Below are 24,011 nucleotides of genomic sequence, written 5' to 3' on the forward strand. Positions count from 1 at the left end.
GGGATAGTTGTGCGAATGTGTCATGGAAAACATCGTTTCAGGGAAGGGTATGCATATTATTTTGCGTGCTGTTGGTCAAGCCCGGAGACGCTACTACTCATTGGGTGGTCACAGAGGATGGAAAAATTCAACAGCAGGTAATGCTAGGTCACCAGACTGTCCCGTAGCGTTACTGATAACGTTAGCTGGCTAAACCAGGCTAGCATTCAATCTATCGACGTCTAGCAAAGAAGCCAGCAATACTATATTCCAGCAAAGTTTACTTATTTTTTAACCGCACCAATCTGATAGACAGCATCTAAGTTTGATAAGATATTGATGTAAGTTAATGGGAAGCTAAATGGTATGATAGCCAGCCATGTTTGTCATTTCGTGGATGCCAAGACGCGTTCCAAGTAACGTTAGAAATTGCTAGGATAACTTCTACCAGGCAGAATCTGATGGGGTGCTAGGTGGCACATTCTATCATGGCAGGTGTTTTAGATTATTGGACTTTCATTGTCCTAGGGTAATGAGTTTTAGATTTTGACAGGTTTACATGCACAGGTAAATGTTATGGCATATGTCATGATAGTGTTGCAGTCTATTTGCTAGATCCCAAGTTAACGTTACTTTTAATTGTATTGTTAATGTGTAATCCATGTCAAGTGTTAATGTGACTTAAGTAACGTGAATAATCCTGAAAAACTGATTGGAAATGGCTAACTTATTTGATATTACGTCATGTCTGTCATAGGTCATTTCTGGTCATGAAAAGCACAGGGCATTAGTTGGAGGGAAGCTTACTTATTCCAGCTACCTAGCCAATTGCGTTCTAAGGTAGCTGAAGTTAATGGTCAAGACAACAGCAATGTCAGCAGAGGTTCAGTATTTTTTGTCCTGTGTTATTGTTGTTACAGGTGGATTCACCACTCAATTTGAAGCATCCCCATGATCTTGTTATTTTCATGAGGCAAGAAACTCGTGTGAATTACCTCAAAAAACTGGAGGTAATTAAAAATATGAAAAACACCCAAAGGATCTTGCTACAATATTGTCAATATTGAACTAATCATATTGTTACATTATTATTGTTAGACAGGCTACCTAAAGACTCTTTGGTAATGTGCAGAGTGAAACAGGACCTTTCTGTTTGAATGAGCCTGATGCTTCACATATTTGTATGTAATATTTCATAAAATTGTATTCTCTATGTGAATTGGACTTATATAGAAGCAGTTGGTTGCTCAGAAAATTCATATAGAGGAAAATGAAGATCGGGACACTGGACTGGAACAACGGCATTACAAGGAGGATGCAGACTGTGTAACCGCCAAAGTCCCCCTGGGGGACCTAGACCTATATGATGGAACTTACATCTCCCTTGAGAGCAAAGACATAAGGTCAGCGTGTATGGAATAAAACATGTGGTGTGTCACAACTATTTTGTTCATTGTTTGGCAAGTGTGTTGCTCTCTTTTCTCGTGGGGCCAGTGAGACTTATGTCAATCTTGTAAGTACATGTGAATATGCAATGCTGAAAGATTGATTGCTTGTGTATTCCAGCCTTGAGGACTATGTAGATCATAGATCACCTCTGCCACCTGACCTGGAGAAGCCTGACTGTGCAAAGATCCTTGACCTCCCGTATAGTATTCATGCTTTCCAGCACCTCCGGGTGAGATTTTGGTTTGCAAATGAAGTGGAGACTTTGGCCACTATTGATTTAGTGCAGTGCATTCACAGGCTGTTTGAATAAATGTAAATGTTTCTTTCACTTGCTTTCAAAATCTTTTTAGGGAGTGCAAGAGAAAGCCAACCTGACCTCTCCTTTACTGTCAAAAGAGGACCCCATTTTTGGATCTCTGTCCTATCATTTGGGGCGTAGCATGGACGAAGTGGGACACAGAATATATCAGGGCCTTTTACGTGTAAGTTACTCATAATCAAAGTCCTCAGTTACTTGTATGCCATTAAATGCTTCAACATTTCTAGTCTTATGCTGCTGTTCTGTTTTGGTCGTAGAACTCTTCGTCTTGGGTACTGTATAACATGGCATCCTTCTATTGGCGCATGAAGAATGAACCAAGGCAGGCTATTGATTGTGTGGTCCGTTCCCTCCATTTCTCACCAAGGTAAGAAAATGCAACTCAATTAAGAAGAAGTTCTACATTCAAATGTACAACACTTTGATTTTATGCATTTGTTTAACATGTGGTGTTTATATGCCTGAGTTTATCATATCAAATGGACAATGGCTAGACAATATGACCAGATTCATGGGCAAATGGCTCTCTTTGGAATTACTCCTTTCAGAACTAGTGATAAATACTAGATACAGCTATACTACAAATACTAGATTGTGCCCCTGTGTCTTTTCTTTTTCTTTTTGTTATTGGAACAAGACAGGCCAAGGATGGCCATATCTCAGCAGTAGATGATTTCACCAATGGTATCATTTTGTTTGTTTTTATTTTCCTTTAGGGCCTACAAGGATATCGCTCTGGTGAACATGGCCAATATCCTGCACAGAGCCCATTTCTCTGCAGATGCTGCTATCCTTGCCCATGCTGCTCTGGACCTCACCTCTGATTTCCTCACCAGTCACTACACCTTGGGCAACATTTATGCTGTAAGCCACTGTTCACTTCACCACCTTTAATTGTGATCTGTGAACTCATAAAATGACATAAAACACGTGAGATGAAGGCCTGCGTGAGGTCCGTTTAGTCACATGGCCTGGGATTGCTTTGTGCCCGTCAGATGCTGGGGGAGTACAACCACTCGGTGCTGTGCTACGAACAGGCCCTACAGGTGCTGCCGGGCTTCGAGCAGGCCCTGAGACGCAAGCATGCCGTTCTCTGCCAGCAGAAACTGGAGCAAAGACTGGAGGCCCAGCACAGGTACACACACACGCACACCTGCCCGCAGTGTCAAGAGAATGAGACAAGGCTCCTCATTCCTCATCCTGGGGGATATTTGATAGTGTTTTGATTTTATTGTTATTATTATTATTATTACTTTTATTTTACTTTTATTGTTATTATTATTAGTATTACTTAACTCTACTATGTAAGGGATAATGTATAGAACGCCGGTCATTATGGGGAAAATAAGTCACTGCTCCACTCCCCTCCTGCCCACACACACATCTTCACTGTCATCACTCACATACATCATACATACAGTACTCTGCTTGCAATAGTAAGTCCCTTCACCATACTTGCAGTACACTGCCCCCCCCCCCCCCCTCCCCTACATACACAGCACATTATTTCATCAGGAAGCTTCTCCAACACACATATTGCACACTGCCCTCTCCCCACATACACAGCACACTATCCCATCTCCCTTGTCATCCCCCCAACACACACACCAAGACCCCTGGCAGTTGAGTTAGCCCCTTGAGCCGTGGATCTGCCCAAGGTTTCTTCCTTAGTAAGGGAGTTTTTCCTTGCCCCTGTTGCTCTTGGGTGCTCCTTGTTGGTGCCCCCCCCCCCCCCCCCAAATCCCAATCCTCCCCCACCTTTCTTATGCAGCCCTTGCCACTTAATCTACTAAACCCCTCTTCTACTGCACTTTTTACCCCCCCCATAAATGCAGAAATAGGCTGACACCAGACATAATTTCACTGCATTTCTTACATCCAGTAACTATATGCATGTGACGATAAACTTGCTTGTATCCTTGTAAAAGTTGTGTAACAGCGTGTTGGGTTGCCACTCTGTCAGGTCCCTCCAGCGCACACTGAATGAGCTGAAGGAGTATCAGAAGCAGCATGACCACTATCTCCGTCAGCAGGAGGTGCTGGACAAGCACAAGCTCATCCAGGAGGAGCAGATCCTCCGCAACATCATCCATGAGACTCAGATGGCAAAGGAGGCGCAGCTTGGTGAGCGAGAAGGCAGAACACACACACACACTCTTACATACATGCTCAGACACAAGCACCTTTGCTAACAGTGTCTGCAGTGAACATTGTTTGTGGCAGACTAGTGAAGAGATTGTCTCTGTGTCTTCTAGGGAACCACCAAATGTGTCACCTGGGTCCGCAGCAGCGAAGCCTCTTCTGCCCATTTGATCTGCCAGTGCGCTACCATCGCGGGGACCTGTTTGAGAATGTACACTACATCCAGGTGAGGTCCAGGCCTAATCGCAGTATATACACACACACAGGTTACTTTTGTTATTCATGTGGTCAGCTACAATCTGAATGTTTCAAAAGTTAACGTGTGCATCCTCTCCATATTGCCCACTCAGTTTGGTGAGGAGGTGTCTGTGGCGAGCAGCGTGGCCCTGGTGTCAGAGATGAGTGCCAACGAGAGCCGCAGCCCACAGCCCTACTTCTCCGTGTCCAGCGGAGAGAACCCAGCGTCCCTCTGGGGCCAGGAGGCCGCCTCTGCCACGGTCAGCTCCCTCAGCATCTGCCAGCCCACTTCTACTGTTACACTGCAGTACTTTTCCCCCTCTGAATTGGCGTAAAATACTTTAAGAGCTCTGCATTCAGTGTTTCCCACAGAATCTATATGTGGTGGTAGGTTTGCAGAATTATCTCGAATACAACAGTTTTTAACAAATTAGTGCAGCGTGGTTATGATTCTAACCAGATTTAAGCACAATTTAGAACAACCAGGAAAATCATTGTGTGGTGGTCAATGTTGATATTGTGGTGGGCCGCCACAAATAAATCAATGTATGGGAAACACTGGCATTGATTCAGACATGCCAAAATCCAGCAGTTGACTCCAGCTAAAATAGTGGAATTTCAGTAGTGGAGCCTGATAATATATTATCATTTGCTTTTTAACATTGTCAAGGTCAAATGCCACAAAAATGTAAATAGCTGATCATCTCTGCCTAGTTTTTTGCCATCATGGTGCAGAGTGAATTGTGCCAATGACTGTTGATGTTGATTGACGTGTGTGTTGGAAGCAGGCTGGTCTGTCTGTGCTGTGGCCGCGGAGGTCAGACTGCACTCAACAGTACCCCTCGCTTCCCCCATCTCATCAGCTGCCCACCTTCTACCTCCCGCCAGAGACCAGGGGCTACGGGTGAGTTCGCACGAGCCGATGGAGTAAAGAGTTTGAGCTTAACTAGAGTACACCATGCTTGTGTGGTATCAAGGGCATTCATCAGAACTTGGGAGAGAATGTTTCCATGTTGGTTACTACCTGCAACCTGCTCCATGAGAGTGTGTGATGTGGTATTGTGCACAGGCTCCAGAGCGCTCTGTATGAGACCAGGAGCCCCCCTCTGTCTGCGGAGCTGCCCGACTGTGGCCCCGGCCCCCAGGCCTCCCCACAGGACGCTCTGGCCTCGCTGGCCTCGGCCCTGGAGGGAAAGGACCTACCTGACCATCATGCCACACAGGTGAGACCACGGACACGGTCATGGTGTTCTAGCATAGTATTCATTTGACCCATGCTTCATGATTAAACTTTGTTGAACTTTATTGAACACAGACCCTCACAGGTTGTTAGCTGTTGATAGATACGGTTGCCTTGAGAAGACAGTAGTAGGCAGTTTTACCTCCCAGGGAAATTGGGTGTTCTGTTGGCCTTGTGTTATTGACCTCTGACATCTGATCATTTGTCCTTGGGTATTTAGATCTTATTGACCTCTGACATCTGATCATTTGTGCTTGGGTATTTTTTTTTAGATCTTACTGTCACGCAGTGGTGGGTGGAGCTTGGACCAAACAGGAACACTGATAGCTCAAGCAATGGAGAAGGTATCCCTCAATGGTTTACATTTTGGAGAATTTTGTTGTTATCATTTTATATTTCCTTTTCCTTGTCCATCATTGGCTTGTAGGTTTTTAACGGATATAGAAGCTATATGGATGAAATCATATTGGCCTGTAATGACCTCTGTTAGGTTGATGACAGTTGGCTGTTGTTCTGCTTTCAGAAAAGCGCCCCCCGCTGGCTGGTGCAGAACGAGGCAGGGCTTTTCTGGCGCGCCAAAGGCAACGGGACGCGGGCGCTGCAGTGCATCCGCAAGGCCCTGAGCACCGCCCCGCCACAGCACCGCGACCTGCCGCTGGTCAATGCCGCCAGCCTGCTGATGCACACTGGCCAACCACACCAGGCCCAGCAGCTGCTGCAGGAGGCCCTGCAGCTCAACTCCTCCGAGGTACTGCGCACCGCAACTCCCACTACCCACCCCGCCGCACTGGGACCTGTAGGGTTAGAGTTACAGGTTAACGTCCCATATTCCATGACCATAATGTTACTGGCACCAGATGTGTTTGCCAGGTTGGGTATTACCCATAGCATGCACATGGCAGAGATAAACATGGACGCATGGGGGGGCATTCTACTCTGTGTGCATTACATGTCTTAAAGGAGAAATCTGGCAATTTTTCACATAGACCTCCGTTTTTTGAGGCCACCAAGTACTGTTGTTACGAAAAAAAAACCAAAATAATTGGTTTTGCCTAGCTTGAGTTAGGCAAAGCAGCTAAAGCTAAAGCAGCCAGGCAGCTGCCTACACTCTGGGGGGCATGAACATGGGGGCTCACAAACATGCCCCCATTCCATTGCTTTGACCTTTCCCACCACAGTTCTGACCTCCAAAGTACCAAACTTTAAATTCTTCTGTCAGTGCATAATTCTTAGCACACTGAGCTTATTTGGACCACAGAATTAAGATTTCAAAACTCCTATCTCACATTTTTCTGTCACAGGACATATAACTGACTAAATCTCAAAGACTACTTCTCCCTCCAGTTGAATGCATGATGAATCATTGTTAGTGAGGCTCTGATACCACAGCAGGTTATGGCAGAGCTTTTTGTGAAGTAGTTTTTTGTATGAACGAGATTAGAATGGGTTGCTAATTCCAGTGTTTCCCATACATTGACTTATTTGTGGCGGCCCACCACAATATCAACATTGACCACCACACAATGATTTTCCAAGTTGTACTAAATTGTGCTTAAATCTGGTTCATCATAACCACGCTACGCTAATTTGTTAAAAACTGTTGAATTCAAGTTAATTCTGCAAACCAACCCTCACAAATAGAATTCAGTTCTGTGGGAAACACTGAATTCACCAGCATCTGTGTGTATTTATGAATGAATGAACGAATGAATGAATGACTGCCTGGCTGTAATATTCTGTGAATGTGCATTTACAAACCCCTGACTCATCTTGGGCAGTTCCAGACAGTTGTCAGGAGGCTGAACTACCTCAGACTGCAGGGGAGAAAAAAACACTTACTCTGCAGTTTGGAAAGGGTGTTGAACTTTCCCTTGGATTGTCCAGCTGACTGTTTTCTCTGTCTCCTCTCTCACCTTCTTTCTCTCTGACTGGCCCTTCACCCCATCTCTCTCTCTCTCTCTCTCTCTCTCTCTCTCTCTCTCTCTCTCTCTCTCTCTCTCTCTCTCTCTCTCTCTCTCTCTCTCTCTCTACCCCCCCCCCTTCTCTTTCTCTGTCTCTGTCTGCCAGCCCCACTCAGTGTTGAGCCTGGTCAGTGTGCTCCTGTCCCAGGGCAACGTGACCGGGGCTTTGTCCCTGTTCCGCCGTGCCCTCAGCCTGAAGTCCAGCTGTGCCCAGTGCCACGCCAGCCTGCCACTGCTGCGCTGCCTGCAATTCTACCCCTTCCTCTACAACCTCCAGCGCCCACCCTGCACACGTCAGTCTGCCCACTGCTTTCTCTCTCTCTCTGTGTGCTCACTGTTTATTTGTCATGGTGTCTGTGTCTGTATATTGGTCTGAATTGCTTCGGTTTTGTCCAGTTTTATCCTTTTTTATTTTTTTATTTGCCTGAAGCTGCAAAACAGCTGTAAGCAACCATTCATCATTGTATCGTGTGCGTTGACTAAGGTGGACGTTTTTGCCCACCGCTAGCCTCGGTGAAACACTCTTGAGTGTGTTTTTGAGACCTGTGGAACACGGAGGGGATAAAAAGGGCGTAGTTGGTTTCCTCCCAGCGTCCATCAAGCTTCTGCCACTCACGCGTCTTTATTTAGTGTGGCCACCGCTGCACTTTGTCCCCCGTCAGAGCAGAGCAGAGGTGCTTATTATAGCCCAGACTGCGCCTTCTCACCTCCTGATTTAGCTCCACTCCACTATGTTGTGCTTTTCTTTGCAGAACTGTGAGCGCTCCTTATCCATCTCTCGGCCTCTGCGCATACTCAGAGCAACCAGCAGAGACTCCCTCCATCCCCTACGCCTACCCCAACCCCCCCCCCCCTCCCCCCCCTTCTCGTGTCGAGGCTAGCAAGAAGGCAGACTTTGAAGTGGAGATATCAAGCACTCAATAATTTAAGCAGCCCCAAAAATAGAAAAGACTTTGTGTCGTACAGACAGAATTGCATTCTCGTTCTGTACAAACACACCCTTCCGCTCGCAGGCTGCACACACCCGTGGAGCTGAGTTGGTGTGTCTGCTGAGTCTGCTGCACGATCTGCATTTTCTGCCCTCATCCTCGGTCCCAACATGACCTCCACAAGACATTTGAAATCAAATGCATTTCAACTACATCAGTAACGAGCAGTCAATCAAACTCATCTTGATGCATGTATGCAGTTTGTATTTGCTAGTGTTTCCTGTATTATGTTATATATATTTTTTTTTTTCCACTGCTTGGTTGAATTTCCCATTGTCCATTGACCATTAACCGTATGTTATTTGCACACCTATGAAGTAGATCCATTTTTTTGGCCGTATCACACTTGTATATTAATTCGCCGAACTCGTTGTGAAGTTTAAATGAACCGTCACGTTGCATCCGAGCTGTAAAATGCAGACGTTCAGAACATGGCAACATTGAGCTGTAAAATGCAGACGTTCAGAACATGGCAACATTGTAGCATATGACGGAGGTGGCTTTTAGCTAGATGGATGACAGCAGGCTAGGTAAAATAGCGATGTTTCAAAACTAAAGTTCATCAGAATCTTGGGATACGCCCGCTTGACAACGGGAGAGATAGAACTAACGACTGGCATTTGGCCGTAGCAACCATCCATTTAGAACTAGTAACGGCAGTTTGTCCTGCAAGTTGAGAAATTAGTTGATATGTGTCGGAAGAAAGTAGTTCTTTTTCGATTAAAACGTTTAAATTGTAACAGGAAATGAACACAACGCAAGTGGCAACAGTAGAATAAGCAGGATAATGGACTCCACAATTCTGTGAACAGACCACCGTGTCGTAACCCTTACATGTCATATGTATGTATGTATAGGCTGTAGTTGAACCCTGTCCAGCTGGTGTGAATGTAATGTGCCCTGCTGTTCTCTCCTCAGAGGACTCCGGCTGTGATGGCGAGGAGGAGCTGGACCAGCCAATGGAGGACTGGGAAGCCGGCAGCAATGACCGGCAGGACGGGGCAGAAGGGCGCCCACTGCCCATGGCCGCTGTGGAGGACTCCCTGCTCTTTGAGAGTAAGGGCTTTTGGGCACACCTCAGCAGCTCTGCAGCATGCAGGCCTGAGCAAGACCACCAGAGGGCCCTGGCCGACTAGACATGAGCTTAGCCCAGCTCAGTGGACCCTGTGGCATGCGGTTTATTAGTTAATTGTAAATATAAGTGTACCTGTGCAGTTACCTGTGCATATTCTCCCTCTCCCTCTCCCTCCCTCCCTCCCTCTCTCCAGAGGTGGTGCTAGATAGTAACGGCTCTGGCGAGGCCGGGCAGCAGGAGAAAAAGGGCGTTGGAGGGGAGGGCGTCCCCAGGGAGGGCAAGAGGCCCGGCGAGGAGGAGGACTGGCACCTGAAGGAGGAGCTCATGGGGGCGTTTGAGGGAGCGCTGGACGTCGGCGGGAAGAGGGGCGACCTGCGGGGCATCCGTGTGCTGAAGAATGACCGGGTGATGGGCGGCCGCACCGGAGGCCCCTGCTTCGGTAACTGTGAGGACGATGAGGGGGCAGAGTGGGTAAGTGGTGTGTGGAGAGCATATAAGGTACAAGTGACCAATTACCTTCAACTGGTGTGCAGTATTCATACACATATTCATACACATAATGTACCGGTACTTCTCTGCACTGTTAATACTGGAGCCTGATAATATAGACCACCTATACATCTAGTACTAGCTTAGACTGATAATATAGACCACCTATACATCTAGTACCAGCTTAGACTGCCTTTAGATATCACCCCTCACCCAACAGGTAGTTAAATGAAATAAATGAAGCTAAATGTCCCAGTTAGGCGGCGTCTCATCCTGGGTACTCTGTACTGCACAGATCACATTCCAGGTGAAGCGCGTGAGGAAGCCCAAGGCGGAGGCTGCAGATGGCTGGATACAGGATGAGGGCTTCCACCAGGGGGAGCCGTCAGCTGCTCACTCCATCCTGGAGATTAGTGGACCCACCATTCCATCTCCCGGACCCGCTGGTATGCTTTTTTTCTCTTTGTGTGCCTCTAAAAAGGAAAAAAAGGATATACATTCAATTCTTAAAATAAACATACATGTCACCCTCGACCTAAAAGTGTATAATCTTTGGAGACTTGATGAATGTGAATGAATACTTGAATGTGTAATGTAATGTAATTCCTGCCTGCGTGCTTACATAGTTTTGTGTGTCTGTGATGCAGGCCGCTGGCGTGATTACACCAGTCTGGGCTGGCCCGGTCCGGAGGAGTGCCAACGCACGCGTCGAGTGGACCTGACCACCGTGGCCAGCACCTGGCTCGCCGTATCCGCCAAGAACATCGAGTGAGTGGCTACTCCCGTCCCGATTCACCAACCTCCCCAGAACCTCTTCTCAGTTTGGTTCCCATCACTGGCACTGTTGTCCCCATTGCTGTGTGACGGGGAAGAGCTTTCCTACTTCCTATTGTTGGACTATGTTAATAACTCTCTCTCTCTCTCTCTCTCTCTCTCTCTCTCTCTCTCTCTCTCTCTCTCTCTCTCTCTCTCTCTCTCTCTCTCTCTCTCTCTCTCTCTCTCTCTCTCTCTCTCTCGCGCGCGCCCTCTCGCCCACAGCATCACAGAGCACATCGACTTTGCCACCCCACTTCAGGAACCGGCTGTGGAGCCCGTGTGTAACGCCAACCTGCCCGCCAGCATGCACACGCTGGACCACCTGGGAGGGGTGGCGAATCGTGGAGGCATCCATTACACCGGGGAGAGTCAGCTTCGTGAGGTACCCGCCCTTGTCTGCCATCCCGTGTCCGTGACTCATCGATCTGGTGTCGTGTGTATGGGGAGACTGGACTTCTGAATGCAATTTTTTGTGCGCTCTAGGTGCTGCAGAATCTTGGCAAAGACAAATATCCACCTCAGTCTTTTGAGCAAGTGGGCACCCGCATAGCCAAAGTCCTTGAGAAGGTAAGGCAGACCCACTAGGACTGGGTATGAACTTTGGGTACTACACCACTGGAAGCAAAGGAGGCCTTAGCATGTCCATCGATACCTTCTACACCATACTGTAAACTGGAGTTTTCCAGTAGTAATAATGACCATAACCAGGAAAGATAGCTGTTAAAATTATTAAATAGACCACGTTTTTATTGTGAAAATCAGATCAGAGAAAAATGAATGGAGTTGTATCATTTGCACAATTAGTACAAAGCCAACGTGGTACATCAGTTCTTTAGGAACTTAAAGGAATATATACTGGTCTCATTCAGTTTAACACAAACAGTGTTAGGCTGTCTGGCTGCAGGATAATGTCAATAGTTAGGACAGATACAGTATATATTCATTTATTACACGGCTCTTCATAATGCTGAAGAATGCTCCATTCACTTGAATGGGCCTTCCCAACGTTCGATGGTCTGCTATTTCTCTAACAGACCATTGCTAAGTATAACAGACCGCTGTCAAGGAAAATGGGTTTTGTGCTTCTGATTCACGTCTTTCATATCACTACGCAAGGACTGGAACTTCAAAAGTTAAAGCAGACGGTTGATCAGATGTGTTCTAAAGAATGTTTGATTCAAGTTCAATGTGTGCTGTTGCAAACTATTTGTTTCTCAGCAAAAGCCACGATGAAACGGTAACAAATAGGCTATAGCCTAGGCTATGTAGGCTAAAGAGTCATATCATGGGGAGTTTATTATTTCGTTTTGGCAAGTAGCCGTGTAATAAGCAGGATAATGTATAGAACGCCGGCCATTATCGGGAAATAGGTCCCTTCAGGGGACTGAACAGGGTACAAACATGCAAACGACATGTATCTTTATTAATGTCCTTATTGGGTGTTTGTTTGTGTGTGTGTGTGTGTGTGTGTTCATTTTTATCAGAATCAGACATCATGGGTCCTGTCCAGCATGGGGGCACTTTACTGGAGGGTTAAAGGTCAGGGAAAGAGGGCCGTTGACTGTCTGCGCCAAGCACTGAACTACGCCCCACACCACATGAAGGTACCGTAGCCTTCCTGCACTATTAAGGCTGTGCTCATGAACTAGCGTTTACTTCTAATGTTTTATCAGAGTTTCTCTGTTGGGTTCTCTCTTGCATAGTGGCTAAGACTGCAGTGTTGCTTTACTGGGCTTCGGCCTCATCCTGGCCGGCCCAATTTGTGTCAGGGTTGCAAAAACTCAGGATGGCTCTCTTCTCACAGGATGTACCCCTCATCAGCCTGGCTAACATCTTCCAGAATGCTCGGCTTTGGGAAGATGCCCTGACCGTGGCCCGCATGGCCGTTGAGATCGCTCCGCATTTTGTGGTCAACCATTTCACCCTTGCTAACGTCTACATTGCAATGGTGAGTCTCAGCAGTGAACCCAAAAATGTTTCACATCACTAGGGTTCTGCTAAGAAAAAAAGATCTTAAAAAATATAAGTTCTTATATTTGCACATTCACAGTCATAGTAAGTTGAGTAGGGGGTGGGGCATTTCTCATAATGGGGTCATTCCGTGTGAAATCAGATAAGGTTGTTGCAGCACCGTCTCAGATTTTGTTCAAACCTTGTCTATATCAAGAATAGGTCCCAAAGCCAAGGCCTGTAAAATAGTTCAAATCCTATGTCCTATGTTATTTTCAGCCCTTGAAATTACACCAGTTTGACAGCCTGAAAATCACATTATCTGGGAAGCAATGTTTGGGCATTAATATCATGAAAAGTATTATTCATAGGCAGCCCAAACTTTGTAGGGTGGAAGATAAACATGTTCTTAGTATGACTGAACCGTTAAAAGTTTGTACGCCATTCTCATTGATTTACTACAAGGCCTACCATTTTGAAAAAAGTGCAAAAAGAGTGACATTAATAAGGGTAGTATAAACTTGTTGTTTTTGTCTTTTTAAGAATTAAAAGGATTAAACAAAGGGAAGTCGTGTTTTTCGGTCATTTTCATAGAATGAAAATGGAATGTGGGGTAGCTAGTAGGCACTTGAAAATCTATGTGAAAGTAACTCAGTGGGGCGAATTCTCCCATGTGTGTAAGGGTGCGTAAGTCAAAAAAAGCCTCCACGAATTCTCCACTTCACTTAAGTGAGTCATTTACGCGCTATGGAGCCAGGTACGCGCTTTGGGAGCTACTCCAAAATCTGGGCGTTTCTTATATACACCTCTTGCGCGCATTCTGCCACTGACTTAAGCACCTTTCCAGCTACGCGCTCCGGAGGGCTGTATTAAGGTTGAGCGCCACTACAAGGTGAAACAGCATATTGCTCGATGTCGGCAGTAGGACTAGTTGTACACAGGACGTTACAAATGAACATTACAGTATCAAATTTGGTGCTTAATATGCTGATACGGCTTTATGTTTTTCCCCATTACGGTGTCACACGATGGCATATTTCCCGACATTACTTTATCCATGAGGCTACATTGTTCAATAGGGAAAACCCTGTTACAATCACCCACTTTGGATATTGGAGTTTACTGACTGTGCATCTTCAGTTTTAAGTTGACGTGAAGTCATAATCCCATAGCCTACTTCGTTCGAATCTGTCCATTTCTTTCCAGCTTGACCGAAGTAATCCATATATTTGCACAGACGTCTGCACTATTGTCGAGCAGCATAGTTTATATCCTCCTGTCTCTTGATTAGTTTGTAATGGAGGTTGGTATATTTTTGAAAGTTGTGCTAAGCTCAGTTTCAGATGACCTTGACTTAAGCTAGATGAAGTGGTGCATGGTGTCAACCCAGGTTCCATTCCTGAATCTGCTGTTGTGAGTCTGTCGCTTTGGATAAAAGCATCTGCTTTGACAACACACTTTACTCACCCCTATGTAACTGCTACATAGAATAGAATATTTGGTGAAACTTAGAAGTGATTGAGGCTTATGTTACGTTGGCTGCTTGTATGACCGTAGCCATCTGGATTTAAATCCGTGTGGTTTCTTTGTGTTTTGGCAGGAGGAGTTTGAAAAAGCAATGCACTGGTACGAGTCTACCCTGAAGCTTCAGCCGGAGTTCGCCCCCGCCAAAGATCGACTCCGCACTATTCAGTGCTACCTGCTCACCAAGAGGGAGCGGCGTGGCCCGTAAGACTGGACCGCAGGGGACAGAGAGAGGGGCCAAGTGGCCAAACCTAAACTTTCTCTTTCATGTCTCATCCATGGAGAGACTCATCCAAACAGTTAGACACAAATACGCACAAACACTTAAACACACATACACTACAGATCCAAATAAGAATACATACGCAGACCTGTTTTTAGATACCCTTGAGAAATGAAATGTTTGATTTGTTTTATTCAGAATTTGTGCTTAAACTCCATAATATCATATCATATTGTTTCAAATGGCTTTTGGGGAAATTCTTAAGGGCAAAGAGTGTTTGCTTCTCCTCTCTTCTCCTAATCAACTTAAATAACTGTTCCATGTCTTCAGGTTTTCTGATGTAAGTTCATCATTTGCACTGGGTGGTGGATTGCCCTGTGGACACTTACTGACTTAAGCAGTGTTCAGGCACAACGTGCAGTAATGTTATGGCACTCATAGAGGAGTTCAAAGATGCATGGGCTGAAGCCTCCTGTGCAGCCTCCTATGTCCAGAACATACTGACCATCAAGCTCCAGCCTTGACCTTCATTAGACAACATTGTTCTGTCTCAGAATGCAACCTTTTCCAGGTGCTCAGACTGCTCCTGGTGTGATCTTGGTCTTTAGGGGTAGGGTCTAGTTACTAGAACCCTTTCATGTGTGCCAAATGGGGTGGCGTTCTGGACAGTTGGGCCTCCGATTCCTCATTTCCTTTCTGTCCTCCTCTCCAACCAGGCCCTTTGTTCCCAGCCGTGTGAAGACAGGTGCGAGGGATGTGAATGTGTATTCAGGGGTTAGCAGTATTCTCAAGTCGGCTCCCACCACTCTCTCCCAGGCTGGAGGGCTGGGCTTCTTGCACAAACGTAAATGCCATAGTGAGACTTAGTTGGATTTCCACAGATTCCCCCAATCGGTTTAGCATGGAAAGTTGAAAAAGTGTCTCCGGCATGACCACAGACCAGCAAGTTCATTTTATTAATTTTAAGAGATGTATGTCTGTATGCCAGTTTCGGCAGTCACAGTCATGGTGTAAAAGGGATGTTTACAATTCAAGCCCAAATTAATAGGGAAGTAATAAAATAATCCGGTTTGATCATTTCTGTTCAGATCAGCACACAATATGCAAATTGTTTTGGATATCCTTTGGAGTTGACTCAGATTTCAGTCTAACTGATTGCGCTACATGGATTCATGAGAGTGAAAGCCACAATTCTACTGCTGCTGTTGGAACTTGAAAAGGGGTATTGGTCATCATGTTTGCACCCATTTCATGATCATTCCATGGGTATGTGGGACCTAAAAGAGTGAACATGTGATGTTGGAAGTGATCATGCATAACGTTAAAGAAATAATGTGCTTTTCTGTTTGCTCTTATTTAAGAAACTGAAAAAAACAAACTATTGGTTGCTTTAGATCATACAAAAATGACTTAATTTAAAATCTGATTTACAGTGTTGTATGTATTTAGACAGTGAATACCTTTTTTCATTGGCTCAAAAATTCAGTGTATCCATTGTCTTTGTACGAACATCAAAAGCTTGTTGGAAAATAAATACCAGGGTTTTTCCAACCCTGTGAGTGGAGGAACGTGCAGGAGTGTGTTTTTTGGGGTGGGTGTGTGTGTGTGTGTGTGACAAAGTTGCACATTATTTCTGATTAAGGGCCTAAGGTTTGATAATGATGTAAGAAAATATTGATACACTTGAGTATTGTGTTCTCATGCTTTTTATACTGTAGATTGTTCAAAGTGTTTCATTTAAGTTAACACACAAGATTTGTGGCAGACAGTGGTTCATTGCAGTGATAAAATCCTGACTGCTATCCAGATACACACATTTTGATTGCATAAAAAAACGTTTTCCATCAGACTACGCACGGTCTTCACATAATGACACAGTCTAAGAGAACGGTCACTGCGACTTGCTCAACATAGTCTAATATATTTTTATAATAGTATTTTCCTTCATTGTTCGCCAGAGAGCTTTGGACAGTGAGCCATCGAGACTGCAGGCACGATTTTCACATTCCCCTCTCCTGCACAGGCGGACTTGGAGCCCCTCCCTCCCATCTCACCGGCTAAATTCATTTGTTACTATTTTTAAAAATCTGGGTTTCTAAGGGAAACGTAATGACGCGTTGACGCCATCACTTCCAAAAGCATGTCGATTGGTTGCTGACTAACCGTGTAGTATCTAAAGAGGCATAACTTTTTGGAAACATAAAATGGCATTCTAATAAAGAAGAAAAAAAGCATGATTCGTGAGATTCATGCACAAAGCTAAATAAAACCCACAAAAACACGGAAGGAAACGTGTCTTCACGATTTAGCTGGCAAGGAGCGCGGGAGCTCTCTCCTTTACCTGACATTTTATAAGCTGCTCACCCCAATGCCCAGTGACATGTCCAAAACAGTTTGAGGTGTCCCCACCTCCCCACTTCAATCTAATACCCCAATTGCCTGTACATTAAAAGGCGGTGCTACTGGGGAAAATGAAAGGCCAAAATGCAAAGCTTACAGAGGACCGGCATGGACGTCCTCTGATCTTCTTTCAGCCTCATGTCTGTTTCCAGAGCTCGAGTCTTGACTAAGGTAAGACTTTTTAACAATGGCTTTTTCATGTCTCAGTTAACAACGAATGACACGGTGTATAAGATACACGGAAGCCTGGTTTTGCGCGCTGATGCCTGCTTTAATGCTTTTGCTGGAGTGTTGCTCTTAACTTCGAAAGTGCTCATCCAGTCTATAGTCTCCTGATAAGTTTTTTTTTTTTTTAAAAAAGGACACGATGTTGTTTGTCACAGAGTATTTCTTTGAATCACTCCTGAGAAGCTGAATGGATCAAGTTGGCAGCTTGTTCTCCTGCGCATGCAGTTCATTTGTAATATTTGTCTTTCCTAAAATCAGCGCATTCAATAATAATAATTTGAACTGCTTTCTAAGTACATTTTGCTCATAGTTGTGGTACTAGGCTACTGCATAATCAAACAGATTTCGAATTGTGTTTACACAACAGTGCTTCAGAAGAGCAGAGCACACTGCAGTGAGGTGTTGCGTCTGCCGTCTATGCAAGTTACCGCCTTTAGTTTCAGCACCATGGACAGGGATGCAGTGTATCGCTTGAAGTTAAAGTGCGTACGGCTCCTTTTGGAGCTCTCTGTGTCATTTTCTCCGTCCAGCATATCAATTAGCGCCCTATGTTTGGGTGCTTTTAACAGTACAAAGAAAGAGGAATACCAATTTTCTGATATCACTTCATGTGAATCTTAGTTTGTTCAGTTCAAAATATTTGTCACCTACCCTCGGTATAAATCTGATGCCTGCCCAGAGCCCACTCTTCATGAAACCCATCGTGCAGGGAATGCCATTCATGAATCGCGCACGGCCATTGTTGAATGGGTGCCAGTGTCTCTGCAAAGATGTAGCCTACTCATCTTGGCGTTAGACCGTGAGTCTCTCTCGGGTTCTGTGTGCGTGTGTGGACCTCTGCGCTTGTGTTTTGAACACCATATTCTCTGGCGACATTGTGCGGTGAGCCTTGCATATTGCAGGCAACAAGAGGGCGGCTGGTTCTTTAGTTTAGAAAGGTCGTGTAAGAAATTCTTTCTTCTGAACTGTTCAATGCTATTAGAGGACCCTCGCCCTGTACACTCAAACTGTTGCTTCCACAGTAATGAAACCTCGCTAATTCAGCCAAACACACATACACACACACACACTCTCTCTCTCTCTCCTCTCAGTATAATTCTGTCTCTGTGAATGATTTAGTTGATGTAAACTATAGACCTAGTAACATTGCAACTGTGGCATACCTAGTAGACATTTGAGACTCACAAAGTAGTTTCCCTCTGTCAGTATATCGCACATTCTAATGTCCACAAATGTCAAAAGCGGTTTAATCACGGACACTGTAAGGTGGGAGAATCTAAACGTGACGTCAATGCTGGGTAGCTGACGTAGTCATGAAAGGTGGGGGTAGGGGGGTCTTTTTCTCCCCCCCCCCATCCCCCCTCAACTGCACGCCTTAATTACAGCATGCGTGAATCTGTCCTCAATGCGAAGTTGTATGAGAGGTTGTGTTCAATAAGGCATGTTGTTGCTATTTTTTTTAAAAAGATGTGTCTATTTATTGCCATCCTTCCTATTGGTACAGGTGTTTCTTATTCCCTCTATTTGCTTACATGTTGCCCGGCCGTGTATATAAGAATGTGGATCGTCTAAATGTAGATGATGAAATGGTAGCGTACAATGAAATACAGAAAGCAGTGCCATAATATATAGAAGGACATTTTGAATTTGAAAGATCGTTTGATAAAAAGTAATTTTCCTCCTGATCTTCTGTCGAGTATTTGGCCATTGTGGAGAGGAGCATTTGCATTCATAACGCACCTCTGACTAGATGTGAACGTGCATGTCATGCGTTACACGTAAGAAAAAGTCTCCCAAGGAGGGTTGTGAGTCTTTTTTCCACCCTTGTGCTAAAAATAGGTGTGGAGTTTGATCGAGATCTAGAAATAGACGAGGGGTATCACGACTATAAAGACAGACTGATTTTCAAGAAACAAAAACAATGGAAATATATGGAATGTGGTGTTGGCCGCGATGTGTCTCAACAGTAATTCATTGACATGTATTTAATAATGTCATGTGTTCAAATGTGTTTTCCTTTTGGGTAAGGCTTCCCTATATGGATGAGCAAATTCTGCATGTAGGCCATGTAAAATGGACCAGGCACGTTTGTGGAAATCATCTTTGTTGGAATCCGCACGACTCATCCAATGTTTTACGAATTGCTCTCATTCAGTTATGTGGCAAATTCCGAGTAGTCTTACATGAATTGTCGAGATGTGATCTTTATTAAACCAACTGAGCATGACTTCGCCAAATTACTTATCAACGATATCAACAGAGTTTTATCTGGTTGGAACGGATAATTGAGTGGAAAGGGAGCTGTCCATACAATGTTGTGCTGAAAACAGTGAATGCTGCAAAATATTCTACAGTATCCGAGACAGGATGGCCTGCCATTGCAATTGCTTGTTTCAGGTTCCCAACCTTACGTCAGTTGTCATTGATTCTCAGGAGAATGGAGAACTATATCTAAATTAAGAAAACAGCCGTGTCTGTCAATGAAGATCAGTACAGGGCTAATGGCGGTACATTTATAGCAGTCACTGACGTTTTTTTACATTACTTCCTTTTTATAGGCTGTTTAAACTCTATAGATGGTGCTTGCCTTGACTCTCCTCCGGCTTTTCGTATACAGCTTATTCTTATTCTCTGTTGTCGATCAGCTTTATTGCTTTCAGTCCATGATTATTGGAGCAGGATAATTCAAACGCAACTACACATGCCCAGACTGAGCAGCAAAGATTGTTGTCCAGATAAGAGGACATTTTTGTATTTGACTGCAATGTTGCTCATATAGTGAGATGGTGTAGCAATAACTACACGCCATACTTTCAGGAGATTCTTAACGTCCTCCATATGAACATCAATAAATATAATATTTTGGGAAATGGAAAACGCCAGTGTTCAGTAATGAACCTGTTTACCATGTTTGACCGAAAGGATGAAGTGAAGCTGGGTAAGCTACTGTTGGGTAATTCATTTCTGGCGTAGGGTTTGGTTGGGAACGGCGCAGCTTCTGGAGTCGTGACTGCTAAAGTGAGTAATGCGCGTCGGCTGCGTCAGTAGAGGCGAGCACTGTGCTCCGGAGACAGATGGAGGGAATCGTGACTGACTGGAGACATCCACAAATCAGACGGCAACCCAATCAAAATCACATCGAGGGAAATGAAACAAAGCTTAACATGTTATCTCTAGAACGTTTTAAAGAAAGCTCTCGCCACTGACCTTCAGTCCAGGAGCTAATTTTAACACATTGAGAAAAATGAAAGGGAGAAAGGGAGTGAGGAGTGGTGGTGGTGGTGGAGGTGGTTGGGGATAAGGGGGTGGGGGGCGGTGGGGCACTTATGGTTCTATGACGGGAGGAGGAGGGGGGCATCCAAATATAGATCCTGATCCTCCAACTCGGTGAATTAATGTCCATATTCTATGAGACAGGGAATGCTGGGCTTTTGTGATATTTTCAGACACTGAGCAGGAATCTGTAGAAACCTTGCGCGATCGACAATAGGATATTATAGAACACGGTAAGTGTAATCTATCTATTTATCCTTTGGAATTGTTTTATCCTCGAAACATCTTGAAAGGACTTGAATATCTATAGTATGAAATACGTTATTTGAGTTTGTTTATGGACAAAGGCATTATACAGGACTACTATACCACAACACTGACTTGTGTTGGTCGAGAGTGATCAGATTTCATTATTATAATGTGCTGTTGGAAGCTATGGGAAGTGTCTTGGGCTTGTGTCATATTTAATAGTGTGCTTGTCATTATTGGTACATGAAGTACTATAGCATCTCAAAGTGTATCAGTTTTGTGTACATTTGCACATTTTGTGACTTTCGCATAGCATTCGCACAATCTACTTTCCTTTCTTTCTAATTTCTTCTTTTTTCAAAAAGGGGGGTTCCAATGGTAGAAAGACACCGATTGGTGGGTGACGACTTTTTATTTGCTCCAATGAAATCCTTTGCTGCTCTCTATTTACTGTGAGCTGGAGCAATGTAATCTTCTTCCGTCGGTAGATCCATCGACTGACAACAGTAGATCAGCTTTCCCGAGGGCAACGCTACCTATACGAATATGTGCCTCTGTAGTAAAAGAGCAGCCACAGATTTAGGCTTAGCAGATGAGGAAATGACTACAGGTAAACCAAAACCATCGCTCATGAGATAAGGATGGTGAATAAGGTGGATATATTTTAAGCTTGCTTGAATGACATCTCTGGAAAATATTGTTTTAATGGTGTGAGATGGAGCAACGGATACAAGAGAGAAGCTTCGGAGCCCAGAACTGTTGGATATACAGAATACGGGTTAACAATAACTGGAAAGCACTGCGACGAGCCCATGGATATTTTTTTTCATTGAACCAACTGGATTTTGGACCACCTGTCCTTTGCGAATCTTTTTGCGGTCTGGGCTTGCTGTTCTAAGCAATCAAATGGGAAGCCCTTACCCCAAAAAGCATTTGCGAAGGACACATACAGCTATTATGAACTTCACTTAGTCAAAAATGATAATGATGAAGGTGATGATGATATGATGACGACAATGATGCACGACATTAATTGAACCCTTAATATTTCTTAAGTAAGCAACGTTTCAGAAGTATCTGGCATGCCTAACTTCACTGTTATAATGCCACATATGACCAGGAGTATATGAGCAACCACAACGTTCATAAATATGTTTATCATGAAAAGTTGGGTAATTATTTTCTGAAGCAAATCATATTTCTTTGGGGGCCACAGTCTCACTGGAAAAGTGACTTAGCATTATATCTGTCAATAAATAAAATGTAAGTATTGTGAACTGATGTGTACTTAAAAGGTAAAGATGTCCAGTGAGTAAAGGTTGTGACTGGTTGAAATTTGTTATGACATCTAACTTAATAATTTCCTCTTCTGTTTACACTGAACTAAAGTGTCGAATTTGCAAATTGGATGTTAATATTATGTTTGTATTGAAAACAGATTGTTGAAGATCAGCAGTAATGTAACAGGCTACATTATAACAGGAATGCACTTATGTGCTTTTCATGTAGGAGTGTTCCAGATGAAATGACATTTAAGAAAGCAACTTTTTTGTAAAATACTTTTGTTAAATTATCGTAACACATGCAGAACATGCATTACGAGCTTACAAAACACACCAGTCCAACATTACAGAAGTAAACAAACCAAGAGAAGGCGTAGAAGACCCAAAATAAATTAACTTAATTGTAGTTGAGTAAGGAAGCAACGAGTTTCATTAGGTTACATATCTTCCAAAGAAAATGGTATGGCATAGAACTTGTTCGTTTTTATTGAAAAGCAGATTATTTGCATGATATTTTCCTTTGGGTGTACATACAGAGTGTATTTGGGCATTAGCCATTTTACACACAATTAAGTTTATTAAGAGTTGTGTTTGTTCCCTTGCTTACTTGTGTGTTATACAAGTCTAACAATAACCTATTTTGATGTAAATAAAAGTCCTAATAAACATGATCAAACATTTTCAATAACACACGTGTATGTTTTGTCATTGTTTCTGCTCCACAACCTAGGCCAATTTAATATGCTAATATTAATACTCCTACAGGGTCCAACTGATTTATTGAAGGTGTATTGAAGCTGTGCAGCAGTCTGTTTAGGAATATTCCTGATGTAGTGTAGTGACTCTAGAAGTGACTGTCTCATGATCTGGAATAAAAAGTGGTGTGCAAAACCATATATATTTTTACCTGACATTGTCTTCATTAAATCAAACGGATGTTGTATGGTGATTACATCACTAAATGTTAATTAAAAATCTAGATCATAAATAAAGTCAGAGGAGTGATTTACAATAGGAAACCATAAAATAATAATAATGATTATTATTATTAGCTCAGGCATTTACTGTGTTTTATATGTTTATGTAATCATTTTTCCAAATTACCTTTCAGGTATCCCATATCCTTTCCTTTAACACTTTTCCGTCCCTCATTGATCATAAATTACTGTTCGATCTAGATAACTACTGCTTTTCTAGAGATGGTACTCAGTTCATAAAAGGCTAAAAGCATATTTACTGGTTCCTGTCGGGCAGTGGACTTGTTCAGATATTATCTTTCCTAGTGTGTCTGCAGGTGTGCTCACTTAACTCTCTAGACTTATGAAACTGGTGTAGACTCAGATTTTCAGGCATCACCTCAATGATCTAAATGTACACCAGTCCAGTAAACCAAACCTGTTACTAAATATGATCCGGTTCATACAAACACAAATACAAAACACATATCCATTTGTTATCAAACCACATCACTCAAAATGTCAAATTACTGACAGGTGGGCAGGAAAACACAAATCAATTTCAAATAATGAATTGAAAGTATTGTAAGACTTGTATTCACTGCCCTCCATTTCTGTGTTTCCTTCCTGAGTCTCTGGACTGCCTGTGGCCCGTGAGTGGCTCAGGAGCCGTCACTCTTTAACTGGACCACCATGACCTGTGGTCTGTCCCATGTTACGCAGCACATTTATTTCAGATGATTCACAGCCTCTATGAGTTTGGAGTACAATAGATCAGATCCATATAAAATGCTATGCATCTTTTACATTACTCCTAATTGTGCATTTCAGATGAGAGTTGTTTGTGATAAACTATGCACCATGTGGTCTAGGCTGATACGATACACCTTTGTGTCTGTCCTTCAATGTATAATCTTTGGGACATTACAGCAGAGGTTTTACCTCAAATATGCTGAGAGATACAGTAGTAGTGTGCCAGAGAAAGCTGTAAAATCAATTGGAACATGTAACAAAGGATAATCCTAATATTAGCCATGATGAGTGTTAATGTATCGTTCAGATCCTATCCTTCTGTAATTTGGATATGGTCTGTTATGTCCTTTTTGGATGCTCTGAATTCACCACTATATAAATACATATTGAACTATGATGACGTTCATGAAGCTTTTCCTATTTCCCCTATTATTATTTTTTTTAATTAAAAAAAAAAAAATCCTGGTCTGGTATTC

At 43.6% G+C, this 24,011-nt stretch overlaps 1 protein-coding gene across 1 annotated transcript; it reads left to right on the forward strand.

Moving 5' to 3' along the window:
• Positions 1-9: 9 nt before the first annotated feature.
• ttc17 (tetratricopeptide repeat domain 17) lies at positions 10-15,957 on the forward strand. The gene is made up of 25 exons (XM_076287830.1): positions 10-137; positions 900-989; positions 1,213-1,382; positions 1,546-1,657; positions 1,779-1,910; positions 2,005-2,114; positions 2,464-2,611; positions 2,743-2,882; positions 3,711-3,871; positions 4,003-4,115; positions 4,240-4,386; positions 4,915-5,030; positions 5,196-5,349; positions 5,639-5,710; positions 5,890-6,114; positions 7,434-7,620; positions 9,235-9,372; positions 9,585-9,862; positions 10,176-10,326; positions 10,528-10,648; positions 10,919-11,078; positions 11,180-11,263; positions 12,181-12,300; positions 12,501-12,644; positions 14,247-15,957. Exons 2-25 carry the CDS (start codon positions 948-950, stop codon positions 14,376-14,378), a joined length of 3,357 nt encoding a protein of 1,118 aa, XP_076143945.1. The 5' UTR covers positions 10-137; positions 900-947; the 3' UTR covers positions 14,379-15,957.
• Positions 15,958-24,011: the final 8,054 nt, after the last annotated feature.

Source organism: Alosa pseudoharengus, unplaced genomic scaffold, assembly GCF_046254945.1.
Source record: "Alosa pseudoharengus isolate Yale_2024_CS ecotype anadromous, Long Island Sound unplaced genomic scaffold, YU_APseudo_1.1 YU_APseudo_1.1_scf_16, whole genome shotgun sequence".
NCBI lineage: Eukaryota > Metazoa > Chordata > Actinopteri > Clupeiformes > Clupeidae > Alosa > Alosa pseudoharengus.